Source organism: Trachemys scripta, chromosome 6 (genome assembly GCF_013100865.1).
Source record: "Trachemys scripta elegans isolate TJP31775 chromosome 6, CAS_Tse_1.0, whole genome shotgun sequence".
NCBI lineage: Eukaryota > Metazoa > Chordata > Testudines > Emydidae > Trachemys > Trachemys scripta.
In genome coordinates, this window is record NC_048303.1 from 121,677,551 (window position 1) to 121,703,622 (window position 26,072).

A 26,072-nucleotide genomic window follows, 5' to 3' on the forward strand; every position below is an offset into this window, starting at 1 on the left:
AGGCGTCTGCATCTGACTTGCATCTGAAGAAGTGAGGTTCTGACCCATGAAAGCTTATGCTCCCAGTACTTCTGTTAGTCTCAAAGGTGCCACAGGACCCTCTGTTGCTTTTTACAGATTCAGACTAACACGGCTACCCCTCTGATACTTAACCCTAGGAGAGCAATAGGCCTTGGTGACATGGTAAGTTTTAAACAGAGCTGGTCAAAAAAATGGGGGAAATGTTCTGAAAAACTTTTGCAGTACATATATCCCTTTTTTTCCTCAGAAAAAATGTCAGAATTGGAAATGACTGGCTCTGTTACCAGCTCTGTTACCAAATACATTTCACAGTTTGGAAAAAGCTGACAGTAAAAATACCTTTCTTCATTGCACAAGATGCTCCCAACCCCCACTGCTTGACCTCCTCTGTCCAGCTCCATCATAGCTCCCGTTCCATTGGGATGCCCTGGGCGGATGTGCTTTGGGGTGAAAGCAGCAACTGGTCGGAGCCTAGCAGCCATGGGGAGCCACTGCTCAGGACCTGCAGGGAAGTGGTAGTTCCAGAGACATGGGCATGTTGCAGGTCCCACCGTAGTGGTGTTGTTAGGGGATTTCAGATACCCACTGCCTCATCTTCACTTTGGGGCTGCCCCCTGCTCCCTAGATCCCAACAGGAATGGACAATAACCTCTTTGGTTGCCCCCGTCCTGTCCTAAGACATTCATTTTAAAGGACACATTTTCTGACTCAATGCTGGAGGGCTGAGTAGGCTGCATCCTAAGACACAAGGTAGCAAGTAGAAACTTCTTTGAACCTTTGCAGAAGTTCAGTTCAAGAGATGAATGGAGGTTCAGATCAGTTCTTGTCTTATTCAGACTAGCTCGCCCATCCCTTATCTGAACAGAAGTGCCCTCTTCACGGGCTCCTTTTCACTATACGCTTTCCTCGCTATTCTGTGCCTCTTCACCAGTATCCCTGCAGTGAACTCACCACTACTCCAGAGTGCTCGTGTTCCAATGCCTTGTTCTCCAGAGCGTTGTCACAGGGCGCTGCTCGGAGCTCTGACTCAAGGCTGCTCTCCTCCAACAATCAAACTTTACATATTCTCCTGTGCCGATGAGTCAGCTGTCCTGTCCATCCCGCCTTTGTTCTAGTTTCCTAGCCTGTACTTTGGATGCGGCACAGGCCTATTTATGCAGCTCTTGCAGCTATAATTGGTTTTAGAGGCAGTGTTCACATTTACAAAGGACTCTTTTGTGGCAATAAAGACGGAGACCTGAAAGGCTTTTCTTGGTGGCACAGCAAAAACCTGCAACAAAAGACTCCCCGCACTTATCGACAGCATCAATTTGGGCTATTAAAAGACAAATGACTTTGTGTACATATTTGAGTTTGAAGCACTTGGTTTACGTTTCATTTTATAGCTGAAGAACATCTAGCCACAACAGACACAAGATTAGTGACTCGAATCGACGGAAAGCATGTAATTTAGGCATGCCTACGATACACACTGGTCTGGGTCTGCAGGCTTGTGTGGCTAGTTTAGGCTCACAGATAAATCCTGCCCATGGCAGAATATTAACTGGCCGGGGAGGGGAAATACAGGGTTCCTGCTGTGGTGATGGCAGCCATATGGTGGCCTAGCTCGTTGGGGTAATGCAGGCAGGGGTGTATGCGAGCACTGCTTTAAGAGTAGCAGCACCTATTCATGTATAGCTCCTACCCTGCACTGTAGCACAGCTGTGTGGCTTGAGCATTGGAGTGGCATTCAGGAGATGTGAGTTCTATTCCCAGCTCTGCCAGTGACTTTGGGCACCTCGGTTTCCCAATCTGTGAAAGGGGGAGAGTGATAGTGATCTCCTGAGGAAGAGCACCTGGTAAGGGTGATTATTTCATGGCTCAGGGCCTGGCTTTAACAAAATCCCAAGGTGTTATTTATATAAAGAAAAAGACACCTCCCCCGGAGAAACAAAAGAAGCTCCCACCCGCCCTGAGACCAGAGGGCACCCATGCATTGAAGAGTCAAGGCCTGCCCACTGGGAAGGCCCAGCCCCAAGACAGTTACAGTTCGTTTTACTACTAGCTCTCGTTTGCTGACCTGCTGTGGAGGCCTACAGGGATAGAAAGGCCTGTAAACCACAACAGTCACACCTTGGAGCGGGGCAGCACGGGCAGATATAGTAGTCAGACCTTCCTCAAAACAGCCCCCTCCACCCTGATGTATTCCAGAGAGCAGAGGCTCCGTAGGCCCTCTTCCACCGAGTCTATCCATGCAATATAGGCAGCAGATTACCCTCCCCATGGTCCACCTGCTTCATTATTTCACATGTTAACTCTTCGAGGCAGGGACTGTCTCTCACTATGTCTGTACAGCCCCTAGCACGTGGGGGCCATGTAACGACCTGAACTCTAGATCCAATCGTACTGTACATAATAATAATAGCCCTATCTCCAACAATGGCGAGCTCCAACTGCTTCCCGAGAAGGTGAGAGAAACCCCCAGTAGGTAAATGTGGGGCAGTCTGCCCTGCCCCACAAGGGGTCAATCTCCTCCTAACCCCTAATAGTTAGAGATTAGTTTAAGACCGACATGGGATTTTAGTAATTTTGAAAATAACTCCTTGGTCATTTCAAGCACAAGCAGTGCCCTTGAAATCACACTGTCTCTAGCATACGTAAGGGCTAGGTAATGTTTGCATTATATAAAGATGATGCGCACTACAAAGGAGATGAGTATCAGCATGTCCATTATACAGATGGGGAAACTGAGGCACAGGGAGGTGCCATGACTTGTCTTAGGTCACCCAGCAGGCCAGTGGCTGAGCTGGGAATAGAACCATTGTCTCCCAGTGCAGTGCTCTATCCCTTAGGCTATACTGCCTCCCAGTCTGGTGCAGGTTGGTGCATTTGTGGGTCTTTATTATTCAGTAACTCACCCCACAAAGGCTCTGTGGACCAAATTTTGCCATACCAAAAGCTTTTTAAATACCTTCTGGTCCTACAAGGCCCGACAGGGCCCCTTTCAGACTGTAGTTATCTTTCATTTTGCTACCTCAAGTTGTTCAAGATGCAACCACAACTGCTCTTGCACAGAGACCGTCATTCAACGGTTTCCAAGTGCTTTACAAACGTTAAATAAATTCAGCCCCCTTTCCCGCCGTAAATCACCTCCTGCTGTCAGTGCGCAGAGCGGTGAAGTGACTGGTCCAGGCTCATACAATGAATCAGGATAGGACCCAGGTGCCTTGAGCCGAAGTCTCTCTACCGATGACTGACCCATTCTCTCACTTCTTTGGGGCCTGGTGGGTCAGGTACTGAACTGGGAGTCAGGTGACCTGCATGCTCTTCCTGTTTATGGTCTTCTGGGTGATCTTGGGCAGGTAATTTCATCTCCTGTGCCTCAGTTTCCCTATCTGTAAAACAGGGAATGATCCTGACTTCCTTTGTAAAGTGCTTTGAGCTCTACCGATGGAAAGAGCTGGGCATTATTGTTGTTTAAAGGCTGTGACAAATAAATAAACATGCAGTATGATCTTATCGAATTATCTTTGCTGCTGGAAGCTTTATTCTTCTTTCCCATAAAAGGGTTTTTACTCTTCCTTGCTTTTCTAATGGGATTTAAAAGCATTTTTTGCATTTCAGAGTGAAGTTCAATTCAAAGGGTTGAAAATAATTGATTAATCACCTTTGATTTTAGTGAGTCTTGCCTCAGCCCCATGGTCTCTTCAGATGTATTATCGGGCAGAGTGTTATAATGAGAAGATGCACACAAGGGGGAATGGTACAGTTTGATTGTATTCAACAAAATCCCAAGAGCGCTGCCTAGAAAACCGAACTCGCCTCACAACAAGTACTAGATAATCATCTAGCTCACCTCACCGGAGCTTTTAGCAAAGCAGGACTGTGCCTTGCTGCCCGGACTGCAAAACCGATGCGGAAAAATTGGAAGAGGCCATTGAAAAACAAACAAATAAATAAATAAATAAACGGAACCTTTGGATGAGCCTAACGCACTGTCAAAATGTGGGTCCAATAATCCCTTCCACTGACGGAAGCTATTCAAGACAGACTTCCTTTATGAGACGTGCCGCAAAGCAACACTCTGGGCTTCCTTGCAATGGCATCATTGGTGCTGAACACATATTGACTCGATGCGCCGTTGGAATTCCATTGGAATGTGCGTCCGTGAACATTCCATGTCCCCGTCTGCCCGAAAAAATTCTGTGCCGTCCGGATGGCACCACACCTGGAAGAGCACTGATGGAAGCATGATAGCTGGCTCCATTATCCAAGAGGAAGGTCATCCTGGGGGGCCGGGTTCCCTCCAGCTTTGCCCCCAGGAGTTCAGAGAGCTCATGGTGTAATGAACCACTGGTCCCTGGAGATCAGATCCAGCATCTTCAACAAGAAAAGCCCTGGCCTCTGCCACATGAGCTGGATGAATGCTCTGCTAGCTACCTGTCAGCAATAGATTTTAGAGTCACCGAGACCATCACTAGAGCAAGATGTGACCGCACTCACTAGGGGCCCCCCGTTCCATCTCCCAGTGCTGCTCTACCACGGGCACAGAGGATGCAAGGCCCACTGGGAACTTCAGCACTGGGGCCAGTGTAACTCCCACATATGGGCTGCACAGGAGAGGGGAAAGTGCTACGACGCCTTACCTGGGAATCGCAGAAATAGAGACGTCTGCCTTATGTCAGGTCCGCTGCTGCTTCTGAAAACTTCCTTCCTTGGCTGGCTGCTGAGAGATGCTCAGCTCTCCCCAGCTGCGGCTTTAACACGTCCATGAGGTCATCTTCATGCTTGGCTGGCCCCCTGCCTATCTCTCCGGCTGACAGCTCTGTTTTGAAGCTCAACTAGGGGGAGTCAGCACAACCTCATTATATTTCTTCTCCTTTAGAGAGCCAGGGAAGAGCAGGCTCCACACCCCTGTTAGATCAGAAGAGAGCAGAGGGCTTGGGGAAGGAAACAATAACAAAGTCAGTGGGTCTCTGGCATCATTCCCAAGAATACAGTTGACAAACAGCGTCATTTTGGTGAGCAGGACGTGCGCTTCTGTTTGAGAAGAGTCTTCAGTGAGTGTGAAGGTATCTACAGGGAAGGAAGGATGGTTTTGTGAGTAAGGTACTGGACAGGTCCTAGCTCTGCCACTGGTTTCCTGTGTGATCTCAGGCAGGTCACTTTATCTCAGGGGCCTCAGTTTCTCCTCTGTAAAATGGGAATAATGTTACCCTACCTTGCAGGGCGGTCGCTTATGTGAGGTGCGTAGCATCTATAATGAAGGTGGCAATGTACCTCAAGAAGTCACCTAATCCAGACCCCTGAGCTGAGGCAGGAGCAAGAGAACCTGGACCATCCCTGACAGGTGTTTGTCCAACCTGTTCATAAGAACCTCCAGTGATGGAGATTCCACAGCCTCCCTTGGAAGCCCGTTCCAGAGCTTAACTACCTGTATAGTTAGGTTAGATACTAGGAAAATCTTTCTAAGTGTCCTTTGCTGCAGATTAAGCTCATAATTTCTTGTCCTACCTTCAGTGGACATGAAGAACAATTGATCACAGTCCTCTTTATAACAAGCCTTAACATATCTGAAGACTTCCTACGATACCTTTTGATTTCACTCTCCTATTGTGGTTATATGTACTGTGCTCTGTCACTTTTTCTTAGTGGGTACTACATTCAAAGTACTTTGAGCACTTTTATCAAATGTACAATACAGCATAGACTTGTAATGTGAAGATCAACTGCACCTACTTGAAAACAAATGTAACACGCCAGAGACAGAACACATTTCAAACATTTTTTAATTCATTATGAGCGGTTCCCTAGAAATTCTGAAGGGCCCATACAGGGAGAGTTTAAATAATTTAGCTGCCAGTGCTGACCTCCAGAAGAATTAGCCACTGGGGATTTAGCTTCTGAATGTCACTTGACTTTGATTTATGGTTTGTGAAGGTTCTTGTGATCAATGCGGCAATCCTCAGAATTGCGTGTCCAACCAGCACAAATTCAGCAACACAGAGCAGTAACAATCCCTGAGCCTCTCCAAGCTGCAGATGAGCTCCTTGTCTCCTCTGAGGGGGCAGATGGGTGTTCTCATTTGCTGGCTGACGGCATCAACGTCACTTGGGAAAGCCGAGCTAACGGCTCCTCCCAACACTGAGCCAGGAACATCCACATGGGGCCTTTCTCATAACATGCCCAGACATGTGCTGCTGGGTTATGAGCACTCCAGAGCTACTGCAATCATTGAGAAGATGATGGATGAGACTGTGAAAAGGAAAATAGAGCTTTTCACACCTGGCAAGCAGGGTCTTGCAAAGCAGATGACTGTGTCTAATGGAGCATCCTGGGTGCTTATAATAGATTGGACAGCTCTAATTTGTTCTAGCTGTCCTGGGAGGAAGCAGGAAGCAGGTGGATTTGGGGTTGATGCCTTGAGCCTGGTGTGTGTATAGCTCCAGGACTTTGCACCATTTGCATATATAAAGAATTGGATGCAAATTGTTGCACTGCTTGGTGAAGCAAAACAGTCCTCCCTTCCCACCCAGGAATAAATGTTCTGTGCAACAATATACAACATCACTGGTCCAGGGGCGGAACCTGGATACCCTAAGTATCAGTGATCGGGAGGCAGAATTGAGTGTGTATGAAAACCAGTAGGAAATGGGATTCTAACTTCCAGTGCAGGTGCTTCCTGTCTGTTATAATTGCGTCTTCTCCCTTCCCTTCAGCTTGTGTCCATTACTTTTAAGGAGTCATTTGGCTCATCCATTATGTCTTTCATTCTCTCGCTCTGGCCATCTCTCTTGCTGTCTGTTTTGTTTTGAAGCTCCAACAGCAAGGACACGTCACAAGCCCTGCTCTTCAGAAATAATTAGTTCCTACCACTGAATGGGCCTGCAGCGATTTCCGCTCCCCCAAAATAGCTTTGTAATTGTTAAAGCACCAGACACCATTTTCTGTACTCTGCAGAAGTGCTGTGGAGAGTGGCTGGGCTTGCTTATCCCCATGGTTGTGCCTTGGTCCTGCTCTAAGTAGCAATCTTTGTTATTTGTGTTGCAGGAGCTAGCAGAGGCCCCAGGCAGTACTGGGATCTCATTGTGCTAGGGGCTGTACGTATATCTAATAAAAACACAGTCTGTGCCTCAGAGAACTTACCCTCTCAGAACCAGCGGCTTGGTCCTACTCTTGACATAGTGTTGCCGTGGGTCAAATCTGGTCCCAGCGCACAGCCTGGAGAACTTGAAGGCAGACCTGATCCACTGCCAACTCGACGGGGGGGGCACACTGACTATTCAAAGACACTGAACAGCAAGTCAGTAAGTACATTTTAGTCGTTAGTTTTTGAAAGCCTTGATTTTCTGAACGTTGCTCAGTTTCCTTTCTTATTTCTGGTGCCTGTTGAGTCCGCCAGCACCCAGGCTGATCCTCCGACTGAAAAACGGGATCTGTGAAAGAGTCGTTTTCACCCTTCGCAGAGAGCAGCGCTTGTTCCCAAGCTGAAAACTTGAGGTGGCTTGGTCTTTGTGGATGATTTTTTTTTTTTTTTGGTCTGAAAAAGCCACTTCATCAAACCTGAAACCGTGGAAACTTATTGGTTTTGATGAGCCTTGTGTCAGGCAGGGGTGGCAGATCCAGGATGGAATTTCTGGTGGAAGAGTGTGTGAGACTAGGGATACCCAATAGTGAAGGATCTATCCTGGGGTACGTGAAACCCAGGTTCAAGTACCCCCTCTGACTGGTCTGGAGCAGGGATTTGAACCTGGGTCTCTCGCTGAGGTATATCCGCCCAGCAGTTGGGATGAGTCATTGCCTGGAAGGAAGATAGACATGAGCTAGCACCTGGAAATAGCTCGTGCTAGCTGCCTGAGTAGTGACCATGGGGTTGGGTGGAACTGTACTTGGGGGGGTGGGGCTAACAGACCCTCAAAGACACTTCCAGTGGTGCTCCCGGCAGGGCTGGTAACAGAGGCCTATGACTGGAAAGCCAGTTCATTGGAATAATAACCCACAGGCAGTACTTGGCTCAATACCGGGGCTTTGTTCTCAGATCCCCTTTGAATGATTCAGTCAGTCACTCTGGGCCTGATCCAAAGCCCTTTGGTGCCTGTTTACGCCTTCACAAGGCACCAACTGATTGACTGGGGACCACACTGCTGAGGAGGTGATGGATTCTCCATCTCCTGAGGTCTCCCGCTCCAAACTGGCTGCCTTTCTGGAAGAGAAGCGTCAGTCACATGCCAGTAATTGGCCTCAGTACCGGAGGAACTTGATGAAATTCTCCTGGCTTTGTTATACGAGATGTCGGACTGGATGATTTAATGGTCCCCACTGGCCTTAAAGTCTATGAATCTATGAATTGAGCAAGCACTTACACATATGCCTAGTATAATGAACATGCACCGTCCCATTGACTTCAACCTCACGGACTTAACATTAAACATGTGCTTACGTGCCTTGCAGGGGCCCTGTATTGATATGGAAATCCATAGCATACATCAATGACATACAGATCGGAGCCCGTTTTTTAAAGCCTTCGTAGTGAAACAAAAGTAATAACTTCCCTAAATCAAAACAAACAGGCGTTTGGTACCTTGATTGGTGAGCGAAGGACATGATTGTGCTTCCATACAAGGCAGTGGAACAACTCCCATTGACTTTGGTGGGGTAGGATTGAAACCTGAGAGCTGGGCTACTGGCTAACAGTCCGTCCAGCTCCTCCCAGGAGCTAATTAGCACCAGGGCTGCCCTCATTTCTCCCCAGCTGTCTGGCATATCTCTAGATCACTGCCTGCTTGTGGGAGCGGGGTCATCCTTTGGGATAATTAGGGTGTAAAATTACAAGAGGTTTTCAGAACAGCAGCAAAAAATAGATACTGAGCGAAAGAACCGTTTCACCTTAATGCCAAAACATGCGGAAGAACAGGGAGCCACTAAGACACAGCTGCAAACTCGCTGTGAATTAAGAGAAGCTTAGAAATCTGCCCGGGCGAGTGATCGGGGCGTAACACACTCTGAACAATGCAAGCCTTAGCCAAGTCCGCTGGAGAAACAAACACGGGTGTCTGCCATGGGCGTGCTCTAAAATGCTGGCAAAGCAAGACACAGCCACATGGGCGCAGGGGGAGGAATGCGCAGAACATCCCCTTTTGGTTTTTCTTTCAATGCCTGGCAGTGCACGTATCTTGCTTCTAAAACTTATTGTGGTGGAATGAACAGACTGGCTGGCATGGAGGGGTGGGAGGGGAACCCAAGGGGGACACACAGATCTCCTGGCATGTGGTGGAAGGGAAGTAGGGGGCACACAGAGCCCCTACCAGGAGGCAGGGGGAGGGGAGTTGCAGGGAGTCCCAGAAATAGAAGGAGACAAGTGGAGGGATGCAAGGAGACATTGGTCTACAGGCAATGAGCTCCGCCACCAGAAGCTCTGCAGCGCGCAGCCCCCTAGTGGCAAGTTCTGCTCCCACGTTGCTCAGTTGCCAAGCTCACCTCAGGCACTAGGGAGCTGTAAATAGAAGGGCAGCTAGAAGAGACGGGAGGGGATGAGATCCAAAACTCCGCCCCTCACCAAACAACCCACTGTCCTTTTCCCCATCTTTCCCGGTATTTTATTTCCTGTCTCTTTTGCACTCTGCCTGCTTTGCTCTTGAGTTGTGCATGCCCAACCGGACCATTTGGCCTTGGAGCACTTTTTCCAGGGTCTGCCTGGCTTTTTTCTACCATTAATAAACTTAATAAACATGGGAACGACTCAGCACAGAAATCTACAGGGCTGCATGATACGAAAATTCAAACTCAGGGAAACGTTTTAGTGCTGTGCCCGGGGAGCCGTTGAAAGTTGCAGAAGTCGCAGTGTGCCATGCTAAATATATACCCCATTATGTTCTCTCAAAATCCTTTCTCCACCTTCCTTTCTCCATTCAATCCACCACAGTACTGAGACTGCCAGGCTCTGTTTAGTATGGCAGCCCGTCCGGAGTCATTTGGGATGACCACATGTGAATCCTTTTAATGCGCTGACTTCATAAACCCTCACCAGAGCCAGAAATTAAATGGATCCGTTTAGCTCTTCCACAGTAAAATGTCTCACCAATATTTTTCCATGTTATTTCTCTCCCCCTCTGACTTGTCTGAGTTTCATTGTGGAGTTAAATTAATGAATACAAACAAAATAGCAAAAACCAAACCAACAGACCCATACCGTTCAGCTAAGGAAATCTTTCATATTTGGGCTAAGCGATAATGGACCAGATCCTTAAGCTGGTATCACCCCAATGCCATAAATCGAATGACACTGGTTTACGCCAGCTAGGAATCTGTCTCATTGACCTCAATGGAGCAACGTCAAGTTCCTTGCCAATTAACACCAGCTGGAGATCTCACCCACTGAAGGGACATTTGTATTTTTGGCTGCTGGTTCCTCTTAGATAGTTTTTTAACTTTGCGGCAACTTGAGCATTTCTTCCAACAGCTGCTCTGAACATTAACACCCAACGTGGCTACCTGGCAAGTTACTGTGTCTCTGCTTTGAGCAGGGGGTTGGACTAGGTGACTTCCTGAGGTCTCTTCCAACCCTGATATTCTATGATTCTATGTAGCAAGCCAGGGTGTGACTCTACAGCGACCCTGCTATAGTGCAGCGAAAGTCCCGTAGTAACCAACCCTCAGTCTGGAACTTTCACTGCTCAGTAGCTGGGTCCACGTGGGACGTTACCGCGGTAAGCCGGGGTGCTGAAGATTCACACCCTGGCTTGCCGTGGAGTAACTTGAGAGAAATTGCAGAGGGAAATATTTTTAGTGTGTTAACTTCTGCTTTGCAAGGACCCCAAATCATAGTTTAGGTGAGAGCAAAATAATTAACTGCCAAAAAAAAGTTGAAATAGTTTGAAATGGTTACAGAGCAAAATGGTAATTATTCTTTAATCATGACGGGAGTTGGCCTGGATATTTCCGGAGACCACCAAATTAATATATTAACTCACTGAATCTGAGCATATTTAGCAGTTTTCCCCAGTCGGGCCCACAATGTTTATTTTAATTTCATTACCTGTCAAGTAAATTGCACAGGATGACAGCAGCTGATTCTGAGACAAGCTTATATAAGAAACAAACAAGTGGAATGTCAAGCAAACCTTTCCGAATCTATATAATTGGTTGCTTGTTCCAGGACAATCACAGAATATAGTTTAAATGGAAAGGTGCCTGATGAGCCTTCAAATCATTTTGCAGCTGAAGCGAAACTGACATGTTTTTCGCTACCTGTGGAAGCTGTTATTCACCTGAGGAAGCGAAGTCAATTTCACTAGATGCAAAACCAGATTTTTAGCTCTTGTAAGCATCGCTTTTTCACTCCCCCCCCCTCTAATGTGCGTGTTTCGGTGCATATGGAACTACAGGTCAACGCTGCAGCCCAGCTGGTACTGTCAATTTGTTTCAATTTGAGCAGTGCCCATGCGGTCGCCAGAATTCGTAATTGCGACAGGAAGATCCTCGCAGGAGTAGCGGTCACACTGGTTTCGCTTCTGCTGCCAATCTAAAGCCCCTCAAAATACAATTAAACAGAAAACGCCCTCGACAATCTTTTCAGAACATGCTTTTTTGTGTTTTCTGCTTTTATTTAAAAAAAGAGCAACTTTTGGTTGTTCTCTTTGGGTTTTGTGGGAACAAAGGTGAATGGGGAATAACAGACTGGGCTGTGTAAGGAGAGATGAGGCATCTGTAACGTGGGGATAATAGTACCGACCTCCTTTTGGAAAGTGCTTTGAGATCTGCTGGTGGAAAGCTCTGTATAAGAACTAGGTGGTGGTGGGGTGCTATGGGGGGCAGCCAGCGCACCTATGGAATGGATAGTCCAGGGCTAAGCATAGGGAAGGAATGCTTTGGTGACCACTCAGCCCTGACTAGAGGAATGCCGTCTCTTGTTGTCCTTCTCAGTAGCTCTAATCCTGATTCATTGCCCACAGTCCTGTTTTAGCAAAGCACTTAAATGTGCATCATTCCCATTGAAGCCAGTGGGACTTACCCATGTGCCTACAGTTACACCCATGCATAAATTCTTTGCTGACTTCAGCCTGAAGTGCATAATGATCCCATCAGGTTCCATGAGGCAATCCCCTGCAGCCGGGGATGTGTGCTTGCCTGGTCTAGTTATCACGCGTTATGCTGGGCTTCCTGACACAAGCAGCATTTTACAGTCCAATCAGAGCAGAGTTGCATGGCAATGGCTCATGGCTCTCCCTCGGCCCCGAGACGGTGTAGCCCAGCTTGTGGACGCTCTGTGGATAATCACATGCCCGCTTCTGTGGAAGAACAGACAAACATGTAGGAGCAGTGATATCCAGGACTCCCAGCTCTACAGCACTGTAAAGGAGCCAGTCCCCACCCCACTCTATTGACTGAACTCGCAACGTAAGTGGTGAAGAACCTTTGTGTCGGCCCTCGGCACAGGGTGAATGCCGCCCTCCATGCAGGACATGATTGAAACCGTGCAGCTGTCGTGGCATGGAGAAAGACATCTGCTTTTTCAGGCTACTGGCACTCGGAAAGACAAAAGCGTTTGAGCGTTATCAAAAGGCATACTTAGAATCTCTGCATTTCCCTTTCATTGTCACAGAGCCACAAAGTCTCCGACGACCACTGCAGAATAGAGAAATGAGGAATAACACAGTGGGTGGAACCAGTTCGCCCACTCGGAGCTCTGGTGTAACCAAAGGATGAGAGAGGGATTTCAGTCGAAAGGCATGTATAGGGATGTGCATATTTGATGGAGATTATCTAACATTTGTCAGCTAATTGAACTACACAGAGCAGCCCACGGAGAGAAATGCACAGAAGAACGTCTCATGCTGTATTATTATTTAGTGTGGCTGGTACAAAAGTAATATGTTGAAACCATTTAAATGCAAGGGGAATCATTCAGCAGATGACAGCCGTAAGAGAAGCCATTCTCTACTGCTCTTCTAGAGAACTGGAGTATGGTATCAGTAGTCTTGGAGGGAAGTGAAACCATCACTCCCATAATAGAGCCCAGTTCTACCACCACAGGACCCAGGTCAGCATGATGTCTCACTTTAATCATGTGATTAATTAGACTACTCATTTATTTAAAGTGAAGCCCCTGCTTAAGTACCTTTCCAAATCGGGCCTACAATGTGGGGCTAAAGCCGTATTACAGTGGGTCACTCCCATGAGTGCAGTCTCTCATTTAAGTATTTGCAGGGTTGGGCCCTGATTGAACTGGGCAGGAAATGGTTTTCCCAGCCCCTGACATTTTTGAGATATCAGGAAAAAAAATTCCCATCCCAACTTGGGATGAAAAGTCGAAAGCTCAAAAATTTCCGTGAACTAAAAATTTGGGGGGAGGGTAATATTGGTTTGTGTCAAGCAAAACATTCACTTTGATTTCCGCCCTTTATTTATTTATGTACGCAGCTTAAATTTCTAAAGACAGTTTTTTGGAGGAGGAAGGCCAGAATTGTTTTGTTTTGAAAATATCAAAATGTTTTGAAAGGTTTTTTTTTAAACTTTCAAGTTGAAAATTGCATCCTGGCTGACCCTTTCCCATGAAAAGCTTCAGTTTCCATGAACTGGCATTTTTGACAAAAAAATGTTTTGTCGAAAATTTCTCAACTAGTTCTAACCCTGAGTCATATGGGTAGATGGCCATATGGTTTGTTTCCTTTTCTTGCTGACACTTCACCGTAGCCAATACTATGTCTCCCCCAAAGCTGCGATGTTTCTATGCAGTGCCTCGCCCCATTAAAGCAGGGGTCTGCAGTTCCAAGCGTAAAGGATCTGGCTGTCCCCTTAATTTGTGCTGGCTGAGAAGGTGACAGAATTAAACCACATGTTGGTTACCAGACTAGTCACCAACATGGAAATGAAGGCTTGTTAAAAATAAAACGGATTTCAGAAAGTGATGCTCGATGTCAATAGGAGATGCAGGTGCTCCACACCTTGGAAAATCAGGCCCATGGAGGTGGGGGAAAGTTATTCCTTTAGCTCAAGTAGTAGAGGTTTGTGGTGGTCATCTGAAAGTCTGGTGTTCAAGCCCTGTTGATGTCCCATGGTGACAGGTGATATAATTTTGTTGTTGTTTTGCTGGCTTTCCCCCCAGTTTTCTTTATTTAAGAATGGTGTATTTGAGGCACACAGTGGGAAAATATCCTTAAAAACGGGTTTTATAGTGGAAAAAAAATCATAATCCATCTGCTATGGAGTGACATGCAACAAAACACACTGCGGTCATTTATCACACACTCCAGTCTTCTATCATAACATCACAGGGTAGAAGTTTGAACCTTCATCTATAATGTGGGGAGAATGCTAATGCCTTTCCTTTGGAAAGCACGTTGAGATGCAAAGAAATGTATCATTGTTTTCCCTTTAAATTCTTCTCCTTTGGCTGGCAAGGCAAAGCCTGTGAGTTGCAGTGCACTGTGGGATAAGTAGTGACATGTGTCTCTCATTGGCTAGGAGTAAGAGTCAATTTAAAGCAACATCATTGCCTTTCTTGAGGGCAAAAATTGGAGTCGTTTCCGTTGTAATGCTCCACTAGTGGAAATTCCTTCTCATCTTTCGGCTCATGCAGGCAGTAAAATGCTGCCATTGGCCCCTCACCTAACTAAGGAATAATTTGTCTTAAATAACCTTTCCATGAAATGTCATTGGATTTGAATGGAGGATATTCGAGTGCTGCCTGGCATCAAATGGAGGTAAAGTAATGAGACGAATATCCCCGACACACACATAAAACGGGGCTGGCATTTGCAATTAATTGGACTTTAAGGAAAGCGTTCCTTTAATCTCCCGTATTAATTTTGGGAATCTGTCGCTCTAAAACTTAATGGTGAGGGGGATGGAAGGCAGGAAAACTTGTCCTCAATACAAAATGTTTCAGAGTTTCTTGATGAGACCTGCCACACTTTGGTGTCAGAGAGTTTGAGAGAGAATGGCGCTGAATTGTTGGCATTACAACAAATTACGCCAGCTTTATGTAATGGGAGAAATAAAAAGAGCAAATCATGAAAAGTGCATCTGCAACGTGCCTATTCAACAGCACAGTACTAATGATACCAGGAAAATACCGAGCACTTTGTGCCACTCTAATCCTTTGATCTCTTTGAAATCCCATGTAATTTTCTTTTCAAAAACACTTATTCTTGCAAAGTGTTTTGCTGGCCTTTACAGAGGTTCAGGCTAGTTAGTCACTCTGTGAATCTGCTGTATCAAATCTAATCTTAATTCCATTCAGGGCTTTAATTAGAATGTGGGCAAGATGGAAGGAAGGGATATGGACGCATTCAGAGCAGGCAGACAGGTCATTTCATAGAAAATCTAACCTACCCCTAGACTCCTCTTCATCAATTCAACTAAATTGAAATGAAGGTGAGCCTACAAGAGTGGCTCAAGGGTATTTTGGATGCTGTAGGTTTGTCCATAACTGTTGGAGCTGAAGTGCTTTTTCCAATATCCCTGTAAGCTCAAAGCAACTTCTTCTGGAAGTAACAGGAACATCTGAAAATACCCTGAAAAGTGTAATGGCCATCGGGGAATTGGGAGTGATGATACAGAAATTACTCCTTGAGGTGGGTCAAACCCAGATCTTGGAAGCCAAGACCTTTCCAATCTTATGCCAGCTTCTAAAACACCTGGTTCTGACCACTGTCATAGACAGGCTCCTGTGCTAACTGGACCCCTGGTCTGACCCAGTCTGGCCGGTCTGACCTTCCTCTGGTGAATGCTGTTGTTTAAATATAGAACCCTAGAATAAAATTGGGGAGTCTCTGCTTTGTGACTTTAATTCTCAGGGAGAGTAGCAATCTCCACTGTTTCTGTTCAAACAGTAATGAGTCCGATTCGTGTACAGAATCTTGCTGTGCCTACAGAGGCCGCAGCTCAGAAGAAGGTATGTTTTGAGCTCAAAGGTCTCATTCCTACCTAAAGGATAAGGAAGAGGTGAGGTTCAGGGCCACATCGGTTCTGCTAAACTCACCCCCCTGCTTTCATGGATTGCTGTTGGCGGCTAATCATTTTTTTCTCCGCAGTGCTATTACCATCTGGCCCCAGGATAGAAAATGAAGGCCTGGTCTACATTTAAAATTGAGGTTGGCATAGCTACTTGGTCACAGGTGTGAAAAATCCACGCCCCTGAGCACTGTAGCTTGCTGATCTGACTCCTGGTGTAGGTCAACAGAAGAATGCTTCCGTCAACCTACCAACCATCGCTCAGGGAGGTGGTGTTCCTGCACTGACAGAAAAATCATTTCAATCAGTGTAGGCTGTGTCTACATGATGGGGTTATGCTGGCATAGCTCCAGCCCTGTAATGATGTTGGTGTATTCCCTGTAGTCTAGACATACCAAAGTCTTGTGCTGCGTCGAGTCCTTCTCAATTGTACAGCGCTGTCTACATGGGGGAGCTAGGTCAGTATAACTACGTTGCTATGGGGTGTGAATTTTTCACTGCCCTGAGCAACGTCGTTCTAGCGATACAGGTTTGCAGTGTAGACCTGGCCTCAGGAAAGTTAATCCAGTTTGACTGAAGGTTTGAATTTGAAGTGCATTAGTTCACCTGCATTAAACCCCTGTATGGATGCTCTTCCGAATTAAAGTTTCTTGAATTTGGTTTAGCTTAATTCACTTTCAAAGTGAATTAAGCTAAACTATATTCAGGCCACTGTAAATACTGAATAGGGGCATCCACCCAGGCATTTAATGTGGTTTAACTAATCCACTTTAAAAGTGAATTCAGATTAACTTTCCTGAGTGCCTCCATGTAGACACACTCTTATGCTAACACTGAGCGCTATGGATAATGCCACCTAAACGTTTTAAAGTTTAAAAAACACAAGTTTCTATTGTCCTGGTGAGGGACATAACCATTAGAGTAACGGGCAATGCTTAGGAGGGGCTGCTTTTAACAGGATATCTCTGCTCCCTGTGTAGGGAACAGAAGGCTGCTAACCATTATGCAAATATTGCAGCAGTCAGAGGCACCGTTTTATTTTCATTGGCACCTCAGGTTTCTACAGCAGGGCTGAGCTGACATTTGGAAGCGAGCTCCTATTTAAAGGTTCATGATTATTTAACACCATGTGCTGCGGTGAGTCGGGAGCCTTGTCAGAGCAAATGTCAATGTTTGACGGACCCCCCTCCGCCGCTCTGTTCGCTGGGTGTCTGACAGTGTGTTCTTTCCCCCTGCAGTACGGGATAAAGAAGAAGGAAGAAAGAGAAGCCGAGGCCCAGGCCGCGCTGGAAGCCAATGCCGAGGGGAGTCTGACGCGTCCAAAGAAGGCCATACCCCCCGGCTGTGGGGATGAGGAAGAGGAGGAAGAGGAGAGCATTCTAGACACAGTCATCAAATATCTACCTGGCCCTCTTCAAGACATGTTCAAGAAGTAACTGCTGCAGCCTGTTAGACTGTCATGAACAGTAAAGCAATGGATTTCTCATTTCTCCAATGAGAATTTACAATCTTGCCACACATCACACAACCCCACCCTCTTCCCCCACTCTAACCCCTCTCTCCAGCCTCTCCCCTGGCCCCCTGAGATTCCATCCATTCCTATTTTGTACATAGTCACATCCAGTAGACGCCTCTGAATGGATGGAAGGATTAACGAGCTGCAGTCTACACAACTTTTATTATAAGCCATAGTACTATGTATGTTAAATAAGGCAACTACATTAAACAGAGCAAAGGAAAAGCCTCATGTTTGTTTCCATCCAAAGCAGGAGGAATGTTCACTAACAGTGAGCAGTGGCTTCTTTTCTTTTCCTTAATTATTATTATAGTTTTTAATATGATCGTTGATCAAGCCACCCTGGTTGTTCATTGTTGGGTACATCTCTTGTAGCAAGGGATGCCTCCATCTCCCATGGAAACAGACCTTTTCCCTTTTATTCCATAACCCGCATAAATAAGAGATCATTTGGAAAGTGAACCATGTACAACTCCTGACTCCAACACCGTTCTCAGAGCTGTGGAAGAGCTGAGCCTTCTGCACCAGGTGTTGATGGTAGAAACCAACCGCCTCAGAATCTAACCAAGAGTCTTGTTGCTTTGGGAATAGCCATACAATGAATAGCATGACCAGAGTGTAGTGTGGACGGTGCTGGCATTAGATCTAGACCAGACTGGTTCGGTAGTGTTGTAGTACAGAATTTCCCAACCCAGGGGCCTTAGACGCCCACCACTGAGTGGAGTGGATACTTAGACTCCCCAACCTTCCTCTTTCGGCAAAGAACCCCAGTGGCATATTCAATCATGCCGTTCCCAGCTGTGTTTCCAGGAATAGCATTCCAGCTCCAGCAAATGCTCTGTTCCGCCAGGTGGCATCAGAGAGGGGTGGGTTTCTGGTCAGAGAGCAGACCCAGGAGGCAGGAACTGCTTCTGAGTTCTAATCTCAATTCTGACTCTGATTCCCTCTGTGACCTTGAACAAGTCACTTAACCTCTCTGTCCCAGTCCCCCCATCTATACACGGGAGATAATAATACTTACCTACCTCACAGGGATGTTGTGAGGGTCAATCGGTGAATGCTTGTACAGTGCTGCACAGGGGCTAAGTATTATTATAACATTGGGTGGCATCATTGGGTACTTGCACATTTACCCAGTGATGGGAAGGTGGGACCAGGACTCTCCTACTGTTGCATTTCAAACCTTCTCGAATTCAGATGGATTTAGAATGTCTCCCAGCCTAATGGTGTCAGACAACACATTGTCCCCAGATGCTGCTGCCTTGCTACCACAGTGAGTATATGTGTACAGTCTTATTCATTACACAGTTATTCATCATTTCATCTGGTCTGTTGTTTGTAGAGCTGACCTTCGGTTCTGGGACTCTTTCAGCTCAGTGTCACTGTAGATGTCTGGAGCTTCTGGTCAGCATCACGGCTTGGTCTCATGAGAAAAGAAACTGTCTCAGGAGACTTCTAACAAGCTGATCGTTTGCCTGGCAGAATTACACTGCCACATGCCCTGTGCTAGCCCAGGCTTGGAAAACAAATGGTTACTCGTTATTTCAAACATATTTGCAAGTAAATAGCCACTTAGCATGGACGGCAGAGGGAAAAATATCCCATAGATGCAGATTTAGTAGGAGACGTAATTCAGCTCTGTGTGCCTGCTGCCGACTGGTGCTGAGAACGAGACGTTTTTATTTGCTACTATAAAACCGATTGTTGAGTTAAGTACGCCTGGGATTGCCATTGTAGAATATCCTGTTCATCTACAGCCAAATTGTAGGACCGGTGCAAATTCAGGCTGGGGTTAGTGGATGCATTGCTGTTGACTTCCATGGAAGTGTGCCGGCTTTACTACCAGTGAGTCTGGCCTGAGGTGTTTTGCTTTGAATTCCCATTCTGAATTTGATTTTTTCTTGAGCTCGATAAAATCTTCGGGGCAGAGTCTCTGCTGGTGTAGACAGACTACACTTCCCTGCAGTGAGCGGCGCTACACCCATCGAGTCCCAGCAGAGAACTCGGTCCTTGCATTCCATAGATAGCATTAGAGCAATCCCAGGGGTGCCAGTAAGACTATTAATGTGCTTAAAGCTAGGCACATGCTTAAGCATCTTTCTGAATTGGGCTCCTAATTAGATTCTTACATGAGCCAGGCAGGAGCAATCCGTGCTGGATTTAAGCAGGGGAGGTGGAATAAGACTGTACATGCTGTCCCTTTAGCATCACCTATAGAATCACACATACCAACTGCAACAGACTGCCTATGGGATGTACACTCCCTGCCACTTATGGACCGGTGTAATGAGCGTGCTCCAACCCCTAGTGCATGCTGAAGCACTTTTGCGTTCCTTCGCACTCCGTGTCCAGAGAATTCGCTAGCGTAGGAATGGGATTTAGAAAACCACCCCCTGGAAGTTGTGTGCTGGATGCTGAGAGCTGCAGGTCAGCCTCCCAAGGGCAAAAGCAGACTGTTGTGACATCTTGAGATAGCGTCAGCGTTGTTTGCCCGCGCTTTCACTAAAGAGAGATGAATTTCCCCCCTAAGACTTCAATCGCCCACATTGTTTCTTATCTTTGTGCCTAGATTTGAGATCGGAGCAGCCGTCAGTGATTTGTCATTTCCTAATGAAAGCGCTCCGTTCTCCCTTTCCAGAGCTAGCAAGCGCCCATTTGTTTCCATTTAAAGTATCAAAGTCCTTCCTCATCCTTAAAGCCACCCTCGTCCCCAGCAGACTGCAAAAACTACTGCAGGTTCCACAAAGTAAGTGGACATTGCTCACTCTTCTCCTGCTTTAGTCACCACTCGTCCTTTGGCCATCAGCATCGATTTGCTTTCCTCTCCATGCCAGCTCGAGTCCCGAGACACGAGCAGTGCCTGCTGTCTTGCCTTTTCTTTTCTCTTGTTGGTCTATGTTGGGTTTTTCAGGGTCTGTCTTGCGGAGACAAAACACATCGTTCTGTCCAGCTGTAGGTGACTTTACAAGTCTTTGGTTTAACCAAATGGGTCACAGCGGTTGAGCCATTCACTGATTGGTTCCTGGAGTAGCTAATACAGGAGCCCGTGCTGCATGGTCTCACGGACCATGAGCAAGTGTTGCTGCTCCTGGGGGGACAAGTGGGTTTGTTTTTTAAAAGTTCCAGTCCCCTTTTTGTTTTGGCCTTCTAGGAGACTGAAATTGCGCAAAAATATGGGGCCTATGTAGTCTTTCCATCAGATCCACCGGGCTCAGGCTCATAAAGCAGAATTGGGAGAGCCGTTTGTCTAGCAAAATTCACAAGGTCTATTATTAGTGCCATCAGAACCATTGTAGGGTTTCCCAGATCATCCCATCTGTAGCCAATATCCCTCTCACTTGAGCTCCCAATGTATGGTCTAGTCCTTCTGCCATTAAATTCAACAGGAGTTTGCCATTGACCATGGACTTCAGGGGGAGCAGGACTGAGCCCACAGTTTTTATATTGTCATTCGTTCAGTAAAGAAACCTGATGGATAGGATACTTTGCCTGTGAATTACGTATAGGTCAGTCCCTATGGGAGAGAAAGGCAGCATGCGCTGACAAGATTTGCCTCAAATTACTTTTTGGACCTTGACTAAGGTATGGGCCAGCTCAGAGGGTTTCTCCAGTTCCAAAGTGCCTCAGCAACTTGGAATGAAGTTGAAATGGGCACTTCCCCCATCCCGAATTGGACAATCATCACGCCCAACCCCTTCAGCTAACTTGCATCGTTCATGAACGTGAGGAGCACTGTAAAAATGCCACACGCTCAGCGCTTAGTCAGCTGTCAAAGCACTTAAACAAGACCAAAGAGAAACATGGTTCATTGTTTGGATTCTGAATCTCTTTGTCTTTCCATGCCATTGTTTTATTTGCATCACCAATATGTTCAATCTCAGGAAAATGAGGTCTTCTGTTTTTGATTGGTTTTTATTTACACAGAAAGGTGGGCGGCCATTTTCTTTTTTCCGTTCCTTCTCCTCCATAACTCCAGGGCCTTTCTGTTTAATAAAAAAAATCAAGAGGTCTCCACTTTGTGGAGGGCAACTAATTTAGTTTGACATTGCCCTTCATGGACTTACATCTATCTTTAGAGAAAGCCATATGAAATCAGACTGCAATATTAATTATGAATGCTACTCTGTGTTAACAAAAAGAGAACAGATCATGTGCTAAATCACTCTGGCGTTTCTCCGTCTATGTTTCTAGTATTGTATGTTAGCCTAGTTTTTCCCCAGACCCTTCCCTTTGTCAAAGAAAGACCATACCAATGCTGCTGACCACATCTTTTTGACAAGCTTACCGCACTAGTATAACTGTTGTTTGCAATCAACTGTTGTGACCTGAATGTAATGTCCTATGTATCTGAAATGTGTCTGTATCTGTTTTACTCTGTTACCAAGATAATGTTTTTCATGTGCTGAGTCGTAAAATGTTTCAGTAACTGTCCTCTAAAAAAAAAAAAGCTTGTTTTCATACACACACACACATACACACACACACACAAAGGCGAAACTCTAACTAGGTGGTGCATTTTTCTAATAGAAATGCCCCCAGTTGTCTCCAAGATGCATGCAGTACCTTCCAAGCAGCCAGAAGATGATTTAAAGTAGAGACTTTGTGAATGTAAATTTCATTTGTAATTTGCCTGCTACCTTTTTCTGCATGACATGGATAAGTGATATGATGTTCTTTTAAAATGGAATCACAGCCAATAAAAAAAAAAAAATAAAGTGATTTCATACCTTTTTTGTAATGCTTTCATATTAAATCCCTACCATGCTGAACTGGGAGAAGAAAATTCACTAGAACATTTGCAAGTAAAATGGTAGTGGAGTAATTTAGAAGCATGAGCTTCACATATGCCAGAAAATAACAGTGGCATGGTATTTTTTTCCACTTGTCCAAACTTCACCAAGACAATGTTATTCCCATAGGTAATTAACCATAAGTTATAACCATGTCTATGTTATTGTTAGTTAGTTTTCCTTGGGAAAAACAGAAAAGACATCCCTATAAAATGTGGCGGATCAAAACCTATGGAAGTTTAGCAGATTTGAAGCTTAAACCAGGGAGAAGATGAGCTACTTTGAAATTCATTGACTGTATCAGCAAATCCAGTTCTCGTGTTTATACAAGTAGTCAGGTTGTTGAAGACTCCAAAGACCTGATTCCCCTCTAAGTTATGCTGATGCAAATCAGAAGTAACACAACTGAAGTTAGTGGAGATACACAGTGTAAAAACAGAATATGGGGAATCAAAATGTGGCCCTAAAATGTTCAAGCCTTATGTTTTCCCTTAGGAAATATTTTCTTTGGGAGCATACAGTAGGGGATACTTTCTCTGCCAGCTTCTGAAGATTAGGAAGGACCATGAGTGAGCACTGGATATCAGACTGACCTTGTTAGTCTATGCAGCAATTTCAGCAAATAAAAATATATCCTTTACATCATGTATATTCATCATGTGGCCCCAGAGACTAAGCCCATAGGCAATCCATAGGAGATTTTTCATTGCCTTCAACGGGTTTTGGGTCAGGCCCTGGACTTGCTGTTAGTACTAGTTAAGCCTCATGATAGGAGGAAAAATATCCCTGCTTTTTCCCCTCACCACCAAAAAACCTCTTGAATGTGCAAAGGAAGGACTAGCTATAATAACTCTGCAAACTAGTGAGCAGTTGGATGTTGAGTGAGGAATCTAGAGTTCACAGAGCATTGACCAGTTTTGATACACATCCCCTGTATCTGGACGGAACAAGCTTTGTTGTGACACGAAGCTCTAGACCAAATTGCGCTTGGGCCAAAAAGCAGTTGCGGTGATTTTTAGATGGCTGTGGCCCAACGAGTTCACTCTGTGATAGTTAAGGTTGTGAAGTTGATGGCAGAGGAATGTGCTTAAATACCTTGCTGAATCGGGCCCTAAGGTTTTGAGAGCCCAACGCGCCTGTTATGATCTGCTTCAGTGCCAGTGCACAGGAATGTTTGGAGCTACTGCCCCAATCCTACCCACTCCCAAATACACATCCATTGACGTCCCACCAGAAATCCCCAGGCACTGAGGACTGAGTTCAAGTTCATCACTGGCCATTGATCAGTTCTTCACCAGAGCAGGGAAGGCATGCCCACTCCCTGCTCAGCAACTGTTTGGCACAAAAATAACTAAGCGTATGAACCAGACTGCAGCCTACATGGTGGGGAAGGTGAGTGGGTTTACAGTGCCCCCCGGGGAACTGGAGAGACCAGACGAGAAAGAATCGGAGTACAAAGGAGTGGAGAGGTCGTGTGAGGGAGGGCAGGCAGCCAAATAGAAGTTTAACCCAAAGCCCAATGAAGGCTTTGAATCTGACCTACAATGGAGAACCTCCCCACTGGCACAGGGATGGGGCTAGGACAGACGTTTCGGGTGGGCCTTTAGTTCCACTGAAGGCAGTGGTGAAACATCCACTGATGTCAAGAGTTAGACCAAGACAGCGCATGCTTGAAAATCCCATGGCTGGAGGCCAGTGAAGGCAAAGCACGGGAAAGAGAACAAAACAATGGCGTGGTGGATGGAGGAGCCCGTTTACAGTTGTGTTTGGGGCTCACATCATTAAGCTATTATTGCTCTGTAAGCCAAGGCAGGAGCTGGGCCTACAGAACGTCCCCTCAACAGTGCCTGCAATGTGTTTAAATACAATACAATGAAAGGCAGGGTGGGGAAAGGATACGGAAACAGAATCCTGAAGAGCCAGTGTCCTGCTAACCCCCCGAGTGAATGAAAGATTGATTGTGTTGTGTTATCTGCGTCCAAGTGGGAAAAGCAAAATCCTGTTGTAAGCCTGCAACAGCAATGACCGGGATCCTGGCTTATTGTGTCTCAGAACCATCACAGAGTGACAAATTGGTGCAATCCGCTGTCTTTCTTAAGCCTATGCTTTGTCACATAAAACACTCTTCCAGGAGAAAAGGAGCAGGGAGAATTTTGTGGGCTGGTTCATGTGAAACATTTAAAAGCCCGGCAGTTATGTAGGTTTGTAGTTAAAAACATTGAGCAAGATTGATGCTACGCGTAATAACACTGGTTATTAGGGTGACGACAGAGTCACATGAGTGATGGCTATTTCTTATTCACATTGGTATTAGTAAGCAGTGTGGGCTAGTGGATACAGCACTGGACTAGGACTCAAAAGCCCTGGATCCTAGTCCTGGCTCTGCCACTGGCCTGCTGCATGACATTGGGCAAGTCATTTCCCCACCCCCAGCTCTATGCCTCAGTTTCTCCATCTATAAAACGGGTATAACGATATTAGCTTCCTTTGCAGAGCGCTTTGCGAGCTGCGGATGAAAAGAGCTATGTAAGCACTAGGTATTAGTGGTCAGTGACCTGTTACCCAGTATGGAGAAAACAAAGAGTTCGTCCACACACAGACGTCGCACTGGTTTAACTTAAACTAATTTCAAAAACCAATGTAGTTAAACAGGTGCAAACCCCTGTGTAGCTACACAACTGTAGGTCTAAAACTGGTTATGTTGCGTTAGCTTCCTCCCGCACACTAAACCGCTATAAGCCAAACTAAGGCTAGGTCTACCCTACGGGGAGGGGGTCGACCTAAGATACGCAACTTCAGCTACGTGAATAGCGTCACTGAAGTTGCGTATTTTAGGTCGACTTACCTGGCTATGAGGACGGCGGCGAGTCGACCGCTGCTGCTCCGCCGTCGACTCCGCTTCTGCCTCTTGCCGTGGTGGATTTCCGGAGTCGACGGCAGAGCGATCAGGGATCGATTTTATCGTGTCTTCACTAGACGCGATAAGTCGATCCCCAATAGATTGATTGCTACCTGCCGATCCGGCGGGTAGTGAAGACATGCCCTAAGAGCATCCATACACAAAGGCCTAGTCTACACTGGGGGTGGGACAGATCGATCTAAGTTATGCTGTTAGGGGGCTTATTCCATCACCCTCTCACTTCCCTGGTCCTTCTCGCATGAACAGAGAGCAACAAGACCCAAAGTCCAAAGGTGCAAACAATTCGATGTTTATTGGGGTGAACTTCCAGCAAGCATGATTCCAGTTTCCTTCCTCAGTGTCCCCCTTCCCAGCTCTGACACCACAGAGCCATCCCTGTTCCCATTCCCTGTTCCCATTCCCCCCTTACTTCCTGATTGACTGCAGACCATATAGTAAAACTTGAGTTCTGTTTAGCTATACCTTAACTAATCATTTTACTGAAATTTAACTAACCAATCCTAACATACTGTAACATGGTTATTTAACCAATTATATTCCACCACCTTAATTAGTTTACACCCAGCAAAATTAATTATACAGCAGACAGAAACAATTACAGAACCAGACAGAGACCATGCAAATAAACATATAAACAATACAGAAGTGAGGATTTCACAACTACATCTATACTAGGGTTACCATACGTCCATTTTTTCCCGGACATGTCCGGCTTTTCGGCAATCAAACCCCCGTCCGGGGGGAATTGCCAAAAAGCCGAACATGTCCGGGAAAAATACCGGCTTCGGGCAGCCCCCGTGCATCCGGCCCCTGTGCCGTCGGAGCAGAGCAGCTGGAGCCGGGGAGGAGAAGTGCCCGGCCGGCGGCTGGGGTCTGGAGGCACGGGGGCTGC

The 26,072-nt window shown here is 46.1% G+C and overlaps 1 protein-coding gene across 2 annotated transcripts in view; it reads left to right on the forward strand.

The window, feature by feature from the left end:
- CPLX1 (complexin 1) overlaps nt 1-22,201 on the forward strand; it is a 201,228-nt gene extending 179,027 nt beyond the window's left edge. For both annotated transcript variants that reach the window (XM_034773714.1, XM_034773715.1), the window contains one exon: nt 17,193-22,201. In XM_034773714.1, the coding sequence (XP_034629605.1) occupies nt 17,193-17,390 (198 nt within the window). In that variant the 3' untranslated portion in view covers nt 17,391-22,201. The remainder of the gene's footprint in view (nt 1-17,192) is intronic.
- The last annotated feature ends 3,871 nt before the right edge of the window (nt 22,202-26,072 follow it).